Raw genomic sequence first — 14,720 nt, 5'->3', positions numbered from 1 at the left:
ACTGAAGAAAAAGCCAGGACTCCTTTCCCCAAGGAACATTCTCTGGACAAGAGAGGAAACTGCGGGAAAGGATGACTGACTTCACCTCAGTTATACTCCCTAGGCCACCAGATCTTCATTAGGAATTTTAAAGGGGAAATTGAGAATGAATAAAGAAATGAGATGAATGGAATGGCATTGTGAGGGAAATTTTATCTCTTATAAATATGTTATAAATCTTATATTTATCATTATTTACATTATTATTTATATTATTGTATATGTATAAATATATATCTTATAAATATAACCCAGTAAAGTTGTTTTTTCTCAACCCCTAATTACTGACAGTGAGAAAATTACTATAAACATCAGGTGAAGTGATTGTGGATTTCTCATTGTCTCTTATGGCCCAGAAGGAACAAGAAGATACTATAAAGTATTCATAATAGATATCTGAACAACACTCTAAAAATGGGGATAAAGGTGGCACAGAGGATTTCAGTAATTTCTCTAGGGAATGTATAATACACTAATAACATATTTAAAAAGCAACTTAACTTATTAAAGAGAGCAGTTGGCAGCTAGGAAGACTTGGCTTTCAAGTCTTGTCTATGAAACAGGTGATATGAACCCTTTCCCTCACCTAGTTAACTTATTGCAGATATGGAATCAAAAAGAACTTAGTTTCAAATCTTGCTTCAGGCATTTAGTGGTTATATGACCCTAGGCAATTAATTTCTCTGCATTATTTTCTTCATCTGAATAGAAAAAGGTAGTTGGATTTAATGACCCTTATTTCTGTTCTAGCTCTAAATCTATAATCCTCTGAAACTCATGTGAAGTTGTTGATCTATATTGATTGGTCAATGAATTCCTATACTAGAAGTTCCTCACATGGATCAAATAGCAAGTCCAGGCTTCTACTGTAAAGGTGAAAAGTAATGGTTGGACAATAATTTTATAAAATTATGTGATCACCAATATTTATTATATCTTGAGTCAGAAATTTATTTATGAAATGAAGAAGAAACAATAGAGAAATGTGAATAGGTTAGAGAAATTATCCATCCTATCTTAATCCAGGCAGAGATTAATTAGCGTCAATCAGGAAGGTCAGTAGTGAGTAACCAGGTGGCTTCCTCCAAGATGGAAGCTAGTCTCTCCAGAAATTAGGAAAGGAGCTAGCCTTTCACTCACCCCCTGAAGTAGTCCAAGAGTGAGAGTTCAAGTTGAAGCCAAGTTCCAAGCCCATGATTGAAGCTGCAGTCTCCAGCAATGCTCCCTTCAAAACTCTCTCCAGTCAGGAGACTATCTCCACAAGACTGACTCAAGCCAAAGGATTCATGGCTTTTATGGAGCTAGCACTGCCCAGAGGGCAGTGTTTGTGGGAACCAGTTCTCACCTTCAGGAGGTGTGAACTCTTATCAAAGAATTCACAAGTTTCTGGAGTTGTCACTCATTGTAGTAAGTGACTTGTGAACTCTTCCATCTAGTTAAAGCTTTTGTTGGTTTAATCCAAAAGTGGACAAAGGGAGAGTTAATCCTGTCTTCACAATATAGTGAGGTACTAAGTAGGGGTACTTAAGTTATTGTTTAACCAAATGTTAACTCAAAATAGACAAAGGGAATAAAGAATTCCCTTTTACAAGTGTAAACTCAGAAAAGAGAACAAAGTATTCCCTCTCACACTACTACCCACACATTTTTATGTACACATATTAAAATATAAGAAAATATTCTAAATCTCTGACTAAGCACACCTTCAAAGTTTACTTTATCTAAGGAATAATTGCAAATGAAGTTTCTTCTAGTGGTTGACTACCTGTTCTCAGAATGTTGCCCTCTGCAGCTATTTTGAATACTGCATGGAATCAATATGAAACAGTGAACATGATGTATCTGCCCAATTCTAGTGGTTAGACCTGCCTCAGCTAGATCAGCATTCACAGCACTGGAACATTAGGTCTGACAGTGAGGCTCCAAGCTTTTTGCTACAGAGGGTACAGTTGTATATATATCTCAATACATATAGATATTTTGTTGATAATTTTAAAGACTAGATAACTATTCTTTCTCATTTACTAAAGCATAATTTGGGAGAGGAAAAAAGTCTACAGTAGGATATGAAGAATATTAATGGCATCATTTTAGTTGGCCTGTTGTTAGCTAGCTATGTAGCCTTTGGGAAAATCACCTAACCTTTCTGGCTTTCTGGAGTCTCACCATCCATAAAACAAGAAATTAAGCTAAATAATTTCCAAGGTTCTTTCCAGCTCTAAAACGTTATAATGCTCATTTTAAATTTGAAAAATCTATTTTAACTTTCTCATTTAAAAGAGAGAAATTTGTATCATGTTCATCATAAATATAAAATATTCATGTATATGTATTTATATTTTTTCTCTCTAGGAAAAATCTGTGCTGGAAGAAATAGATGTAATTGTGACCAGCCTGCTGGATATTCTTCTGAGAACCATATTAGAAATTACCAGTCGCCCTCAGCCATCAGGCTCTGCAATGAGGCTTCAATTTCAAGATGTAACGGTAAGATCATAAAAACCAGAATCATTAGGAAAGGCATGACTTGTTCTTGTCATTTTGAGGATGGGTCAAAACTGGAGAATGTGGCGAATTATATCATGAGTAAACTATTTTCTTTAATTATCATTATTACCATCTTGTGGAGCATTTCTATCAGCCTACAATAGGTTTAGAAAATTTGGAGTGGATGTGCTAAAAGACAATTGAACAGTTACTTAACATTTTAATGTTTTAAAATCCAAACTGATTTTTATTGTTTTGTTTCCAAAAATTTACTTGATTTATAAACCCAGAGGCAGAGTATAGTTTTTTTTTTTTGTTTTTTTTAAGTCACAAAGAACAAAGTTACAGAGAAGTAGAAAGATCATTGGATTGGCAGTTCTTCTGCTTTAGTGATCCTTGCCACATTAATTAGCTGTACTAGTTTTAGATAATCTACTAACTTTTCTGATTCTCAGTTTCCACATCTGGAAAATAAGAAGCTGGACTCTATGTTTTTAGCAGAACCTTTCAGCCCTATCATCTTGAAAATTCATAAAATACACATAAAAATTATTGTTAGACCTGGGATCTCATGCAAACATTCACTTTAGTGATAAAGATTGCAACCCATGTAAAGCCTTTCCCCTGGTGTTCATCTTGTCCATGACCTTTTATAAATTCCCTACAGGAGGTCCATCGAGTGTACAAAGGATGTCATCCTCTAATTTTCACACATACCTGTGGCACATGTGGCCAACTCAGTAATATGTTGAAATTATTAATATATTTCTATTTAAAATTCACCTTCATTTGACAAAGTGCTTGGTCTGACTTAAAACTATTGCTGCAAAAGTAGTACACTGAAAATGGGTCATTTTCAAATGTGATTCGTAAACATTCCCACTCTTTGTCAAATGTCAAGTTTTTAGCCACAACTTTTGCAAAAAATATGCCAAGCACTCCTTTTTAATAATTTCTGTTAAGTATAAATAAGTCACTTAGCTTCTCTGAGCCTCAGCTTCCTCATCTGTGCAAATCAGTATTCAGATCATAAATTTCCTTCCAATTTTATTTCCTAGGACCTTATGAAATATACTACCTTTGTTCCTATGTGAAAACATTCTTTTCCAACCAGAATATGGAATTCTGCTTTGCCTTTAAGTCATATTGGAACTAAGCAGTTTGCTTAAGAAATGAACTATTGTTAGTATTTCAGATCACCTACATAGTCTTCAGAGTTCAGCTTTACCTGAGTGGGCAAAGTGATAGGACTAAGCAGTTAAGTTAAGCCAAGCTTTGCCACTTTCTTCAGGGCAAGGAAGAGAAGAAAATATTTTTCTTTTTGATTTGAAATAGAAGATATTACTCATCCTCCCTGCCCCCCCACATCCCTCCAAAACACACAGCTTAGAAAGTTAATTTCCCCTTAGTATTATTTGGTGCCATTGGGGAGCATTATGATTTTTTATAATGAGAATATATCAACTTCCTAGCAATAAGCATCACTCTTAATCCTGAATATCAAATATAACACAAGACAAGATATTTTACCTCATAAAAATTTTTACATGTTTGAAATAGCTAAAGAACTTCTGAGTAGAAAGGAGAAACTCATAAATGTCATCCTAATCCTAAATCATTTAAAAAACAAATCAGTCCACATTTAACCCATTCAAAATAACTTCTCTTAAGGTCACAGAATATGTTAATTTCATTTGCTAATGAAATTATGTTTTTTTCCTACAGAGAGTAAGATTTGGTAATGAAAAATTCACTGCAATAACCACATTATACTATATTTCATACTTTTATTGTATTATGCTTTATAAAATTAACACATACATTCATGTGCACATTTGCTCTTATAGCAAGGCACCTCCCCCATAATCCTTTGTATACTGTAGCCAAGGTTAAGGAACTCTTTTTCAAATGATATTTGTAAATACATCTATTGTTATATCTATTCAATATCTGTTCAAATCTGAGGTTTAAAGATCCAATTTCTTTTTCCAGCTCAAAACAAGGGACACATTAACTGAAAGCAAAAGTCCTCAGTTATACAGAATAGCAAAGTAAAGGACAAGATAAACTGTTTTCATGTACACAGGGGCACTTTTTCCCAGGTTCCCTTGCCATTGGTTGAAGAGGGATGATGCATAGTCCTATGATTGAGCCCAGGCTGGAAAACCTTACTACTTCCCTATATAGCTACTGTTGCCCATGTGCTAAGCAGTTTTCTCTTCTGAGAAGCTATCTACATTTTCCATTGAACTGCTATTGTAATTTGCTGTTTTCTTAGCCTCCTCGTAGCTCCTATGTGTCTTCTTTTCTGCAAGAAAACTAGCTCATTACCCCAGGACTATTTGAGTTCCATTTTGAGTCAGATTCCCAGCCATTCCTAGCCAGCACAGTAAGAGCATGGCAAATCAATTCTTTACTTTTGGACCACTTTATTTTTACCTCAGTAGGAATTCCCTTAAGCTTGCTTGATATTTGAATTGGGGTGAGTAAATTCCTTTAAGTTCCCAGCATCCCTCAGACCACTAGTACTAGAACCATTCAAATTTCCCCAGAGCTTTTCTTAGCTATATTAGAGGTACAATGTATAATTAGTGTCTTTTGACCTGCACTTCTTCAAATACACACAAATTACTTCCTGCTCAATAAACTATGAGAATAATAATAATGAGAAAAACATTTAGATTGTACTTTAAGATTTATAAATAATTTGTCTCACAATTGCATTATGAGGTAAAGTACTATTAAAATCTTAATGAGTATACTCCATGAGAAGGAAAAATGACAAAATATCGAAGACTTTGATGTAGAGCCTACTGGTTTGTGTTGTTCAGCTAAATTATAGTATATTTGTGTTGTTCAGCCAAATTATAAGATAAGAAAAATGAATCGAAGGAAAATAAAGTGTTTTCCTTCCTAATAGCAGCTATATCACAGAGCCTGTATTGGATTTTCTAAAGAGTTTTTATCTTGAAGTCAAATATCCCTAATTATTTTAGCTAGCATTGTCTTGAGTTTATAAATCAGGAAAACAAAACTCAACAGAGTTAAACAATTTGTCCATGATTCAAAATGGGCCTCTGAATCTTTCTATTACATTGTATTGCTTTTCTCACTTCTATTATGAATCAAATTATAATCTAAAAAGATTTAGTAACATAGTTTCATCTTTTAGTATATAACATGGAAAAATCTATACCCAACATTGCAGGACAATAGGCTTTTGCTATATACATAATTCTAGATAATAATCACCTTATTTTTCCGTTTTAAAGAATGGCATTTTTCATTATTCCAACAATTATTCTTTAAACTTTAAAATGAACCCTCCAACTAGATTAAGTGCCACTATAATTGGCTCCTTTCATTGTTCTAATTGTACAGGGATGCAGATTCTATAAAGCAGCACAAATGGCCATTTGCTTCATTCCCTCAAATAATTGGACTCTAGAGTTTCTCAAAATTTACAAATACTTTTCTTTTTTTGCATTAGTTCTCAGAAGATTTTTTCTTTCATAGCAGTTGACTCATCTCAGCATAGGCGATGTATAAGACAGAAACTTTGTCCTCATTTGTCTAAAGATGTGGGTTTCTCCCCCCACAAGAAATGGTTTTTTTTAAAATTATGGCCATATATGCAGACTGGCAGGCAGACAGATAGATACCATATGAAAGTCAATATTGCATCATAAGTAATAGCCTGATCAAGGAGTCAAGGAGATCTCAGGTCAAGTTGTGTAGCTGATACATAAAAGCTGTGAGACTATGGGCAACTCAGTTAACAATTTAGTACCCACAGAAAACTTCTTAAATTACAGAGCAGATGCTAATCTGAATTGGGAGAGGCAGAATACATACTGGCCCCTCCATGCACAAATCACAGATTTGATTCAAAAAAAATTTTTTTTTGGCCCCTTAAACATCTCTGTAATGGAACCTTTTCTAATAGTAACTTTTTTTTTTTACAAAATCTTTTCATGATTAATCTATACCCATATACAATGCATAGATATTTGCTGTTGGGTTTCCTTTTTAATTATTTTAGCTATTTTGAATATTGTATTTTTTTAACCTGTTACATTGGCCTTTGATTGCTGTTTTTCTGTAGTCTAAGGCAATCTAGTAATACAGATAAAATTTTCAGTTCTCTTTTATTAAGTGATGATTGAAAAGAAGACTGACAACTCTTTTTTTTTATTATCATTAGAATTGTGAATGGAAAGGTTGGAAAAATTCAGGAAAGTTTGGTCAAGTGTCATAGGATTTAGAGCCAGAAGGGGTCTTAGAGATCATCTATTTCAATGTCTTCTTTACCCTACCCCTCTTCTTGCCCTACTCCTACCTCAAAACCTCCACCATTTCACAAGTGAGGAAATTAATTCCAGAGAAGTTCAGTAAATTGCCCAAGATCATTTAAAGTTTTCAATTCATGACTCTTGGGGATTTTGATGAGGAGGAATCAGATACAGATGGAGATCCCCCCATTACACTGGAGACCCAAAAGATATTGATATATTTGAAGATTCATTGGTTTCTAGCCCTGTCAAAATTTTTCTTTAATAAGTTATACAAATCATAGAGTTTATACAGATATAAAAAATATTTGTTTTATTGGAATTAAATGGTATTCATGCTTATTTTAAACCTGCTCTTCTTAGCCCAAGTGTGGAGGTACCTGAAGGGAAACCAATAATTGTCTAGCTTGAGAAAAGGATTGTTCATATTTCTGATCGTGAACCTGTTTGCTTATTTGAAAATCTTGTCCATCAGGATGATTTTAATATCCTCATGATATAGAATCGAAGCAATCCTTTGACTTCAAATCAATTGCTCTTTCCATAAGTCCTATTTATACAATCTTAAGGGTTTCTGAGCTCCTAAATAAAAGTAATAGTTGTGTGAGGGGTGAGACTGGCATAATGACATTGGATTTTATTTATCAGCATCAGTAGAATACCTTTTTCCCAGTTACCTAGGTTCAAAATGTCAGATTCATTTTTGATTTTTATTTCTCTTCTACTTCTAATTTCTAGTTGTCAGGTATTATTCTACTTCTACAGTATTCTACCATTCTCTCTCCTTTTATCTTTTTTGACTGCCTTCATGACCTTTCACCTGGACTTTTGTAGTAATTTCCTGACCTCTTTCCACATTTGGTTTCTCCTTTCTCTAGTCTACTGCTGCTAGAATGAACTCCTTGGAGCATAGCTCTAATCACAATTCTCCTTCACACACATGACCCTCAAAAACCTGCAATGGTCACTTTGCTTACACTTCATTTTGGCATTCAATTGTTTCCTAAAATATTGCCTTAATTTACCTTTTTAAATTTATTTCCCATTGTCCTCCAACAAATAATAGCCTAAATCATGACCAAACTGATCCACTTTTCATAGTAGTCCCTAAACATATATCTAATGCTTTCCCTTTCATGACTCTTTTGATCATATTTCTTATTCGATGTACCCCCTTCCTCCAACCATTGAAATACTATCCTTCCTTTAAAAACTAGTTGAATTGTTTCCTCTCTGATGAAGCACTTGTCTTTCCCTGGCCCCCATAAACCAGATATGATCTCTCTCTCACCTAAATGTCTTTAATACTATAAACTTCTTTTTTTGCCTTTAATTATTTTCTACTTTTTCATATAGTTGTCTTAACCTCCGTACTAATTCTTAAAGACAAAGATTTTAGATTAGTCATTGTTGTAATTTATGTTAAGACATCTGTGACTCAGTGGTGAAGATAATTGGCCCTGGAGTCACTTGAGTCCAAATCCAACCTCAAATACTTCTTTTATGACCTTGGGCAAATCACTTAACCTCTCCATATCTAGGAGGCAGCTGAGTAGCTCAGTTGAGAGAGTGAAGGTCTTGGAATCAACAAGACCTGAGTTAAAATGTGGCCTCAGATATTTCTGAGCTGTGTGAATCTAGGCAAATCACTTAACCCCTGATTGTCTGACAGAAGGATCCACTGGAGAAAGCAATGGCAAACTGTTTCAGTATCCTTATGAAGAAAACCCTATTGATAGCTATGCCTCATGGGTCATGAAGAGATGGACATGACTCCACCATAACAACAACAATAAAAATAATTTATGTAACTTGATCAATTCTTATGCTTGTATTATGAAGTAAATCAATCACAATGCTCATAATTTTTTAAAAATAGGGCATAAAAATGAGTAAAGACATCTATAGACTTGTGGATATGTTAGTTTATAAAATTACTATATTCTGTTTTTTCCCAGGACATTTCAAAATTGAAATGTTTGTATTTTCAATGCATTCTCCTTGCTCAACTAATCATTTTTCCTCTGATTAGAGCAATAACATTTAAAACAATGCAAGCGTGACAGGAAAAACCATGATTGTAAACTGATTATATATTTACAGAACTATAGCTTAATTGAAATTTTTTCCTGAATCTGTACTTACATAGAATATGAAAATAAGTATAATCTTTGATATTATACTGCATGAGTACCCTAAAATATATGGAAAATTTGAATGGGAAAATTAGGATGACTCCATGTTTTTTGTCAAAGCTACTTCAATGATCCATGGAAGATGACTTTCCTCTTTGTGTTTTATAATCACCTATTGCCCTAAGTCATTACAGTCAATTAACTTTGCCATTTTAATATTAAAGAAAACCTTTAAAAGAGAACATTAGTCATTGGTATAGATATGAAATCAATAAAATGATATATTTTACCTAGTCATGGAGTCCATTAGACTGTGTGCCTTATTTACCCTTGTTGCGAAAATGATATCATGAAAAAGTACCCTGTCTTTAAGTTCCATATCCTTGACCTCAAGAGAGCTCTGACTGGTCAAAATTAACAACTTTACCAAGGATGAGCGGATCATCAAGCCTTCTAAAAACTTGTTTGCCATAGCTTAAATCTTGAATTATTCCTAGAAGAAAATAAGTAGAAAATAGTTTACAAAATGATGGTAAAGGTAAATTCTTCATTTCCCTTAGAAGTTATGCTATTTCGGGCTGTCTAGGTGGTTCATTGAATCAAATGTGGCCTCAGACACTTGCTATCTATGTGACTCCAGACAAGTCACTTAACCCCTGTTGCCTAGCCCTTTCTGCTCTTCTGCCTTGGAATATATACTTAATACTGATTCCAGGACAGAAGGTAAGGGTTTAAAAATAAAAAAAGAAGTGAAGTTTTTTTTTTAAATAATAACTAAACTTTCTAGGTGATCTTCAAGGAGTAGCCTCATTTAGGAAACCTATCTTACTAGTCTTATTTTGAAATTATTATGGCAAGATTCAGTTTTTGAAAGAAGTGTTCATACTCCTCATAAAAGGCACAAATAAAAAAAATCATTTTGAGTCATAGATGTTAACATTCCAGAAAAGTTGTGAATATCTAATATTTACATGTAATTTTAAGGTTTGCAAAACATTTTACATATGTTATGTCATTTTATCTTAATGACAACCCTGTGAAATAGGTACTAGTTTCCCCATTTAAAGATGAGGAAACTAAATTTAAAGAGGTTAAGTGAACTGCCCAAGATCACACACCTAGGAAGGATTTCAACTTGGAATTTCCTAATGCCAAGTCTAGCACTCTTTACCACCTGGGAGCCATTAGCTACCATTGTGAATCCAGATGAATACTAAATCTATGAACGTTAAGGACAAAGGGTAAGAATACTTCTTGAAATTAACAGAAGGAATGTTAGAACATTTTGTTTGCCTACCTACAAAGCCACCTTCTATACAAAGTGAGTTCAAGTCAGTTTTCTCTTGTCCAGTTCTTATATCCACCAAGATTTTACTAGAGAAACAGGATGTTCAACATCACTATACTTAAGGCATTCAAGCTTCCCATCCTTCCTGTACTAAGTACCCTCAGACATATATAAAAGAAGAGCAAGAGAAAAGAATCTTTCAGATCAGTCTTTTTCTCTGTGGCCTCTTTGGGTCCTCTCTTAAAACAGGACTATCCATGTACTTGCCTCAAAGACTGACTGAGCATGCCTTAAAGAGAGGCCCTAAAGGTTTACCACATCAGTAAAAGCAGGAACCAAAGCCACTGGGAGCAAGTTCAGTTCATTTTTTTCCAGAGGATGACAAATGTTCTCTTATCATCTTATACTCCTAAAAGGATTATTGATTTACAAACACCATGTTCTCATATATGGTGTCTCTCACACTCTCAATAAAAGAGGCCCTTGACAATGGGTGTCATTATTTCACCTCCTTATTCTTGATTATTGGTATGGTATTTCCCCATAGAACATAAGGTGTGTAGGGCTGGGGGGCTCTAGGTGGTTCAGTGGATTGAGAGCCAGACTGAAATGGAAATCCTAAGTTCAAATCTGACCCCAGATACTTACCAGCTATGTGATTCTGAGTAAATCACTTTACTCCCATTGCCTAGTCCTTACAAGTCTTCTACCTTAGAAACAACACACAATATTGATTCTAAGATGGAAAGTAAGGATTTAAAAAAAAAGAATACACGTGGGGGAGATTGGCAGGAAGAAACGGACAGAATTCATTTAGGTTTTAGGTAGGATTGTGCTTCAAGATAAGTCTAATTCAAAAGTGATGAATCCTTTTTTTTTTTTGGATAAAATAGATATAATAACTTATTTGGAATTCACTCACCCAGCAATCTCAACTGTCCAAAAGCAGTGAGAACCCAGAATTCAGTGGAAGCATTTTTAAGCATTAACAAGATGCAAGACAACATGCCAAGTGTTAGAAATACAGAGACAAAAGAGAAACCATCTCAGACCCCAAAGAACTTTCATGGTACTGGGAAATTGGAGAGGAATGACATGTGGGAAGAATAAAAAATGATTTAAAAACAAAAAAGTTTTCTCATTACTTGGCGAGACACCAAGGTCCACATACTTAAACTCATAGGAAAGCCCTTCAGGACCTCATATAAGCATTATTGACCCTATTTTGGAATTGATTGGCTCGTTAGCTCATAGCAAATTAGAACTGAAGCCATGGTACACCTAGAGACAGGTACTTTGAGAATATCAGGAAATAACTGTTACAGCAAGAGAAGACACAAGCAACCTGTAAAAGTTCATGAAAGAATTTTAAAAGCTTAAGAGTTTGGGGATATTTAGTAAAGGGACAAGAAAGTTCAATATCTTCTGGTCCTCTATTTAAATACATAAGAGATGTTTATAGTCCATTTTGGAAGAATTCTCATATTTGCTACTTAATTGGGGAGGGGACAATCTTTTGTTTGATGGAAAATAGCTCCTTCTTTGATGATACCAGCTATTATTTTAGTTCTTCATAGGTCAGCAGAGGTGGCTTTAGGGTTAATCTAGTTGTCTAGTCTTGAAGGCTACCATTGTATTTTAGTACTGTGCTAAGTTATACCATATATTGTATTGGTACCCACATAATGTAAAATACCCAAAAAGAAAGACCTCCCAGTATGTTGGCTTGATCCTCTGTAAAGTATTGATGGGGAGTACATATATAAGAGGCACCAAGAAGGATAAAAACTTGTGAATGAATTGTGATCTCTTCCTCTGGAGGGACACCCACATCATTGTGATCTCATATCTACTGAAGAAGATGGTTAACCTTTACAGTGAAAAAAAGAATAATTGACTATGAGATTGTAAACCCTAATTTAGGAATTCTTAGCCATTTTGTGGTAGTGGACCTATTTGGCACTCTGGTGAAGCTTATGTGTCCTTTTTCAGAATATTGTTTCAAAATGCATAAAATACATAAATGTACAAAGGAAACCTATTATATTTAAATACAGTCATCAAATATTTTTAAAGGTTCACAGACTCCTAGTTAAAAAACCTTAAAATTTAAATTAATTAGACTTATAGTCTACAGTGTCCCTTCAGATTGTATTACATACCACTCTGTTTTGTGTTTTCAAATCTTCTAAGGTACAATTAAGGAGAATATGGAATATTTCAGTAATGATGATGATGATACAAACTATATTAACTTGTGTAATAATCTTAAGCCTTACAAAATGCTTTATAAATATCTCATTTTATCCAAACATCAACCTTGAGAGGCAGGTCTGATTATTATTCATATTTTGCAGTTAAGGAACCCAAGGCTGAGTGAGGGTAGGTGATTTGCCAATGGTAAATAACCAGTTAGGAAAAATCCTTACCAGGATTTGATTTTGTATTTTCTTAACTCCAGGTTCTTCTGAGTGGGAAGTTTTATTATAATTTGATTTTTTTTTTAATTAGGGGGAGTTTGTTGCCTGCCTCCTGTCCCTGTTGAGACAGATGACAGACAGACATTATCAACAGCTTCTTGATGGCTTCAGCACAAAGGAAGAGTTGAGGGTAAGTGAATTTGCTTACTTTTCTCCCCTTACAATCTCTCCTTGTTTGTTCTCTCTTTTCCATCATGCCGTAATTAAAGGATTGTTGTTTATGCTTTTTGATGTTAACAATCTGAGTTGTTTCTTAGCAGATGGGATAGAACCATCTAATCTGCGGTGTAGACTTGTACATTTACATTGTCTCTGGGGGTTCCTGGGAGTTGAGTGCAATCATTCCTCTTTCTGGAAAATGGCCTTGGCACCATTTGTCCTTGCTAGAAAAGAAGAGAAAGGGCAAGCTCAGGAAAATGGTTTTTTTCTATCAAATGTGGAACTGTGGATCACAGAATTATTGAGAAGTTCCAGAGCATACCCTCAAGGGTAATTTGGGTTGTATTATGCATCCTTTGCCACCTAAGGTCTAATGAATATGATGTGTTCATCTGACAGTTTGACATTAAAGACCACAAATTTCAGATTTATCCAAAAACCCAATCTTTTTAATGTTATTTGGTTGGACATCATTTCTGGTTTTCTCCCTTTGTCCTCTTTAGTGAAAAGGACTGTCAGTAATTTTCTGCCTTTATTTACATTCATTTTTCTGTCCCATTGCTGTCTTCACTTGTCTAGATAAGTCGATATTACAGATGTTGACTTAACTACTCTGCTTGTTGATGGATTAAGTACTCTGGTCTAACTTGACAGTGGAGAGACCTGACAAATATTAGAGATGGAAGGGGCTAAATAATCTGGTAAAGGAGGAGGGAAAAGTTCAAACATAACATTTTATCAGTTCAGAACATGCAGAATCCCTTAAAGAATGCATTTTAACTATGTGCTGAGGCAGGGCAATAGGCCTATATCAAGCATTCATCTCTTATTTCTAATACTGGGGATTAACAGATATCTCAATAACTACAGAAGAATCTTTTAGGGATGTCTGAGCTGTTTGGGAACTCTTGACTAATAAAGCACAAAACAGATTAGGATAATGCCTAATGCATGGAGACTTCTAGAGGATGCACAAGGCAAAATTTGTGCCTGTGTGCATGTATTATTTCCCCTGAAGTTTGAGTCAAGAATTGAACATGTGAATTTTAAATGTGCCTCTAGACATGGAAATCTGGATTTTTCCAATGAAGACAGTCACTGAATTCCTAATATTTAACATTTTTTGTGCTAACAAAGCTATAAACTCCATGAAGATGTCAAATCAATAAACATTTATTAAGCATCTATTATATATCAGGAACTCTGCTAAGTGCTCAGAATAAAAAGAAGGGCAAAAAACAGTTCCTACCATCAAAGAACTCAGTTTAATGGGAGAGACTACATGGAAACAGCTATATACAAACAAGATTCTAAATAGGATAAACTGGAGATAATCTCAGCAGCAAGGCAGAAGCATTAAGGGGGACTGGGAAAAGCTTCTTGCAAATGATGGGGTTTGACTTGATAATTGAAAGAAGCCATGAGGCAAAGATGAGAGAGAATTTCAGGTTTGAGATACTGCCATTGAAAACACTGAGATAAGGAGGAGATTGTGTCTTATCTGAGCTTTTACCTCTTCCAGTCATGATAAGAATTGCTACAGGCAGTAGGAATTTTATTGCTGAATTGAATTGCTCTTGTTAAGCACTACTTTAAAAAAAACACACACCAAAAAAACAACAACAAAACAACTCTTACCTTCCATTTTGGAATCCATACAAAGTATTGGTTCCAAGGAAGAAGAGCAGTAAGAACTAGGCAATTGGAGTTAAGATATTTGCCCAAGGTCACACAGATAGGAAGTAAGAAAGATATACCTATACATTTTTAACAATTAGCAAGCAATTTGTGATAATAGCTAGCATTTATATAGCACTTTGTGGTTTACTATATATACATA

General features: G+C 34.5%; 1 protein-coding gene across 9 annotated transcripts in view; it reads left to right on the top strand.

The window, feature by feature from the left end:
• The window catches only part of DOCK4 (dedicator of cytokinesis 4), a 553,335-nt gene that overhangs the window by 405,198 nt on the left and 133,417 nt on the right, over positions 1-14,720 (top strand). For all 9 annotated transcript variants that reach the window (XM_007504147.3, XM_056799554.1, XM_001366207.5 and 6 more), the window contains 2 exons: positions 2,392-2,526; positions 12,753-12,851. In XM_007504147.3, the coding sequence (XP_007504209.1) occupies positions 2,392-2,526; positions 12,753-12,851 (234 nt within the window). The remainder of the gene's footprint in view (positions 1-2,391; positions 2,527-12,752; positions 12,852-14,720) is intronic.

This window comes from Monodelphis domestica, chromosome 5 (genome assembly GCF_027887165.1).
Source record: "Monodelphis domestica isolate mMonDom1 chromosome 5, mMonDom1.pri, whole genome shotgun sequence".
NCBI classification, from domain to species: domain Eukaryota; kingdom Metazoa; phylum Chordata; class Mammalia; order Didelphimorphia; family Didelphidae; genus Monodelphis; species Monodelphis domestica.
Note: the sequence above shows the minus strand (reverse complement) of the source record. Positions and strands in the feature narration are given on the sequence as shown.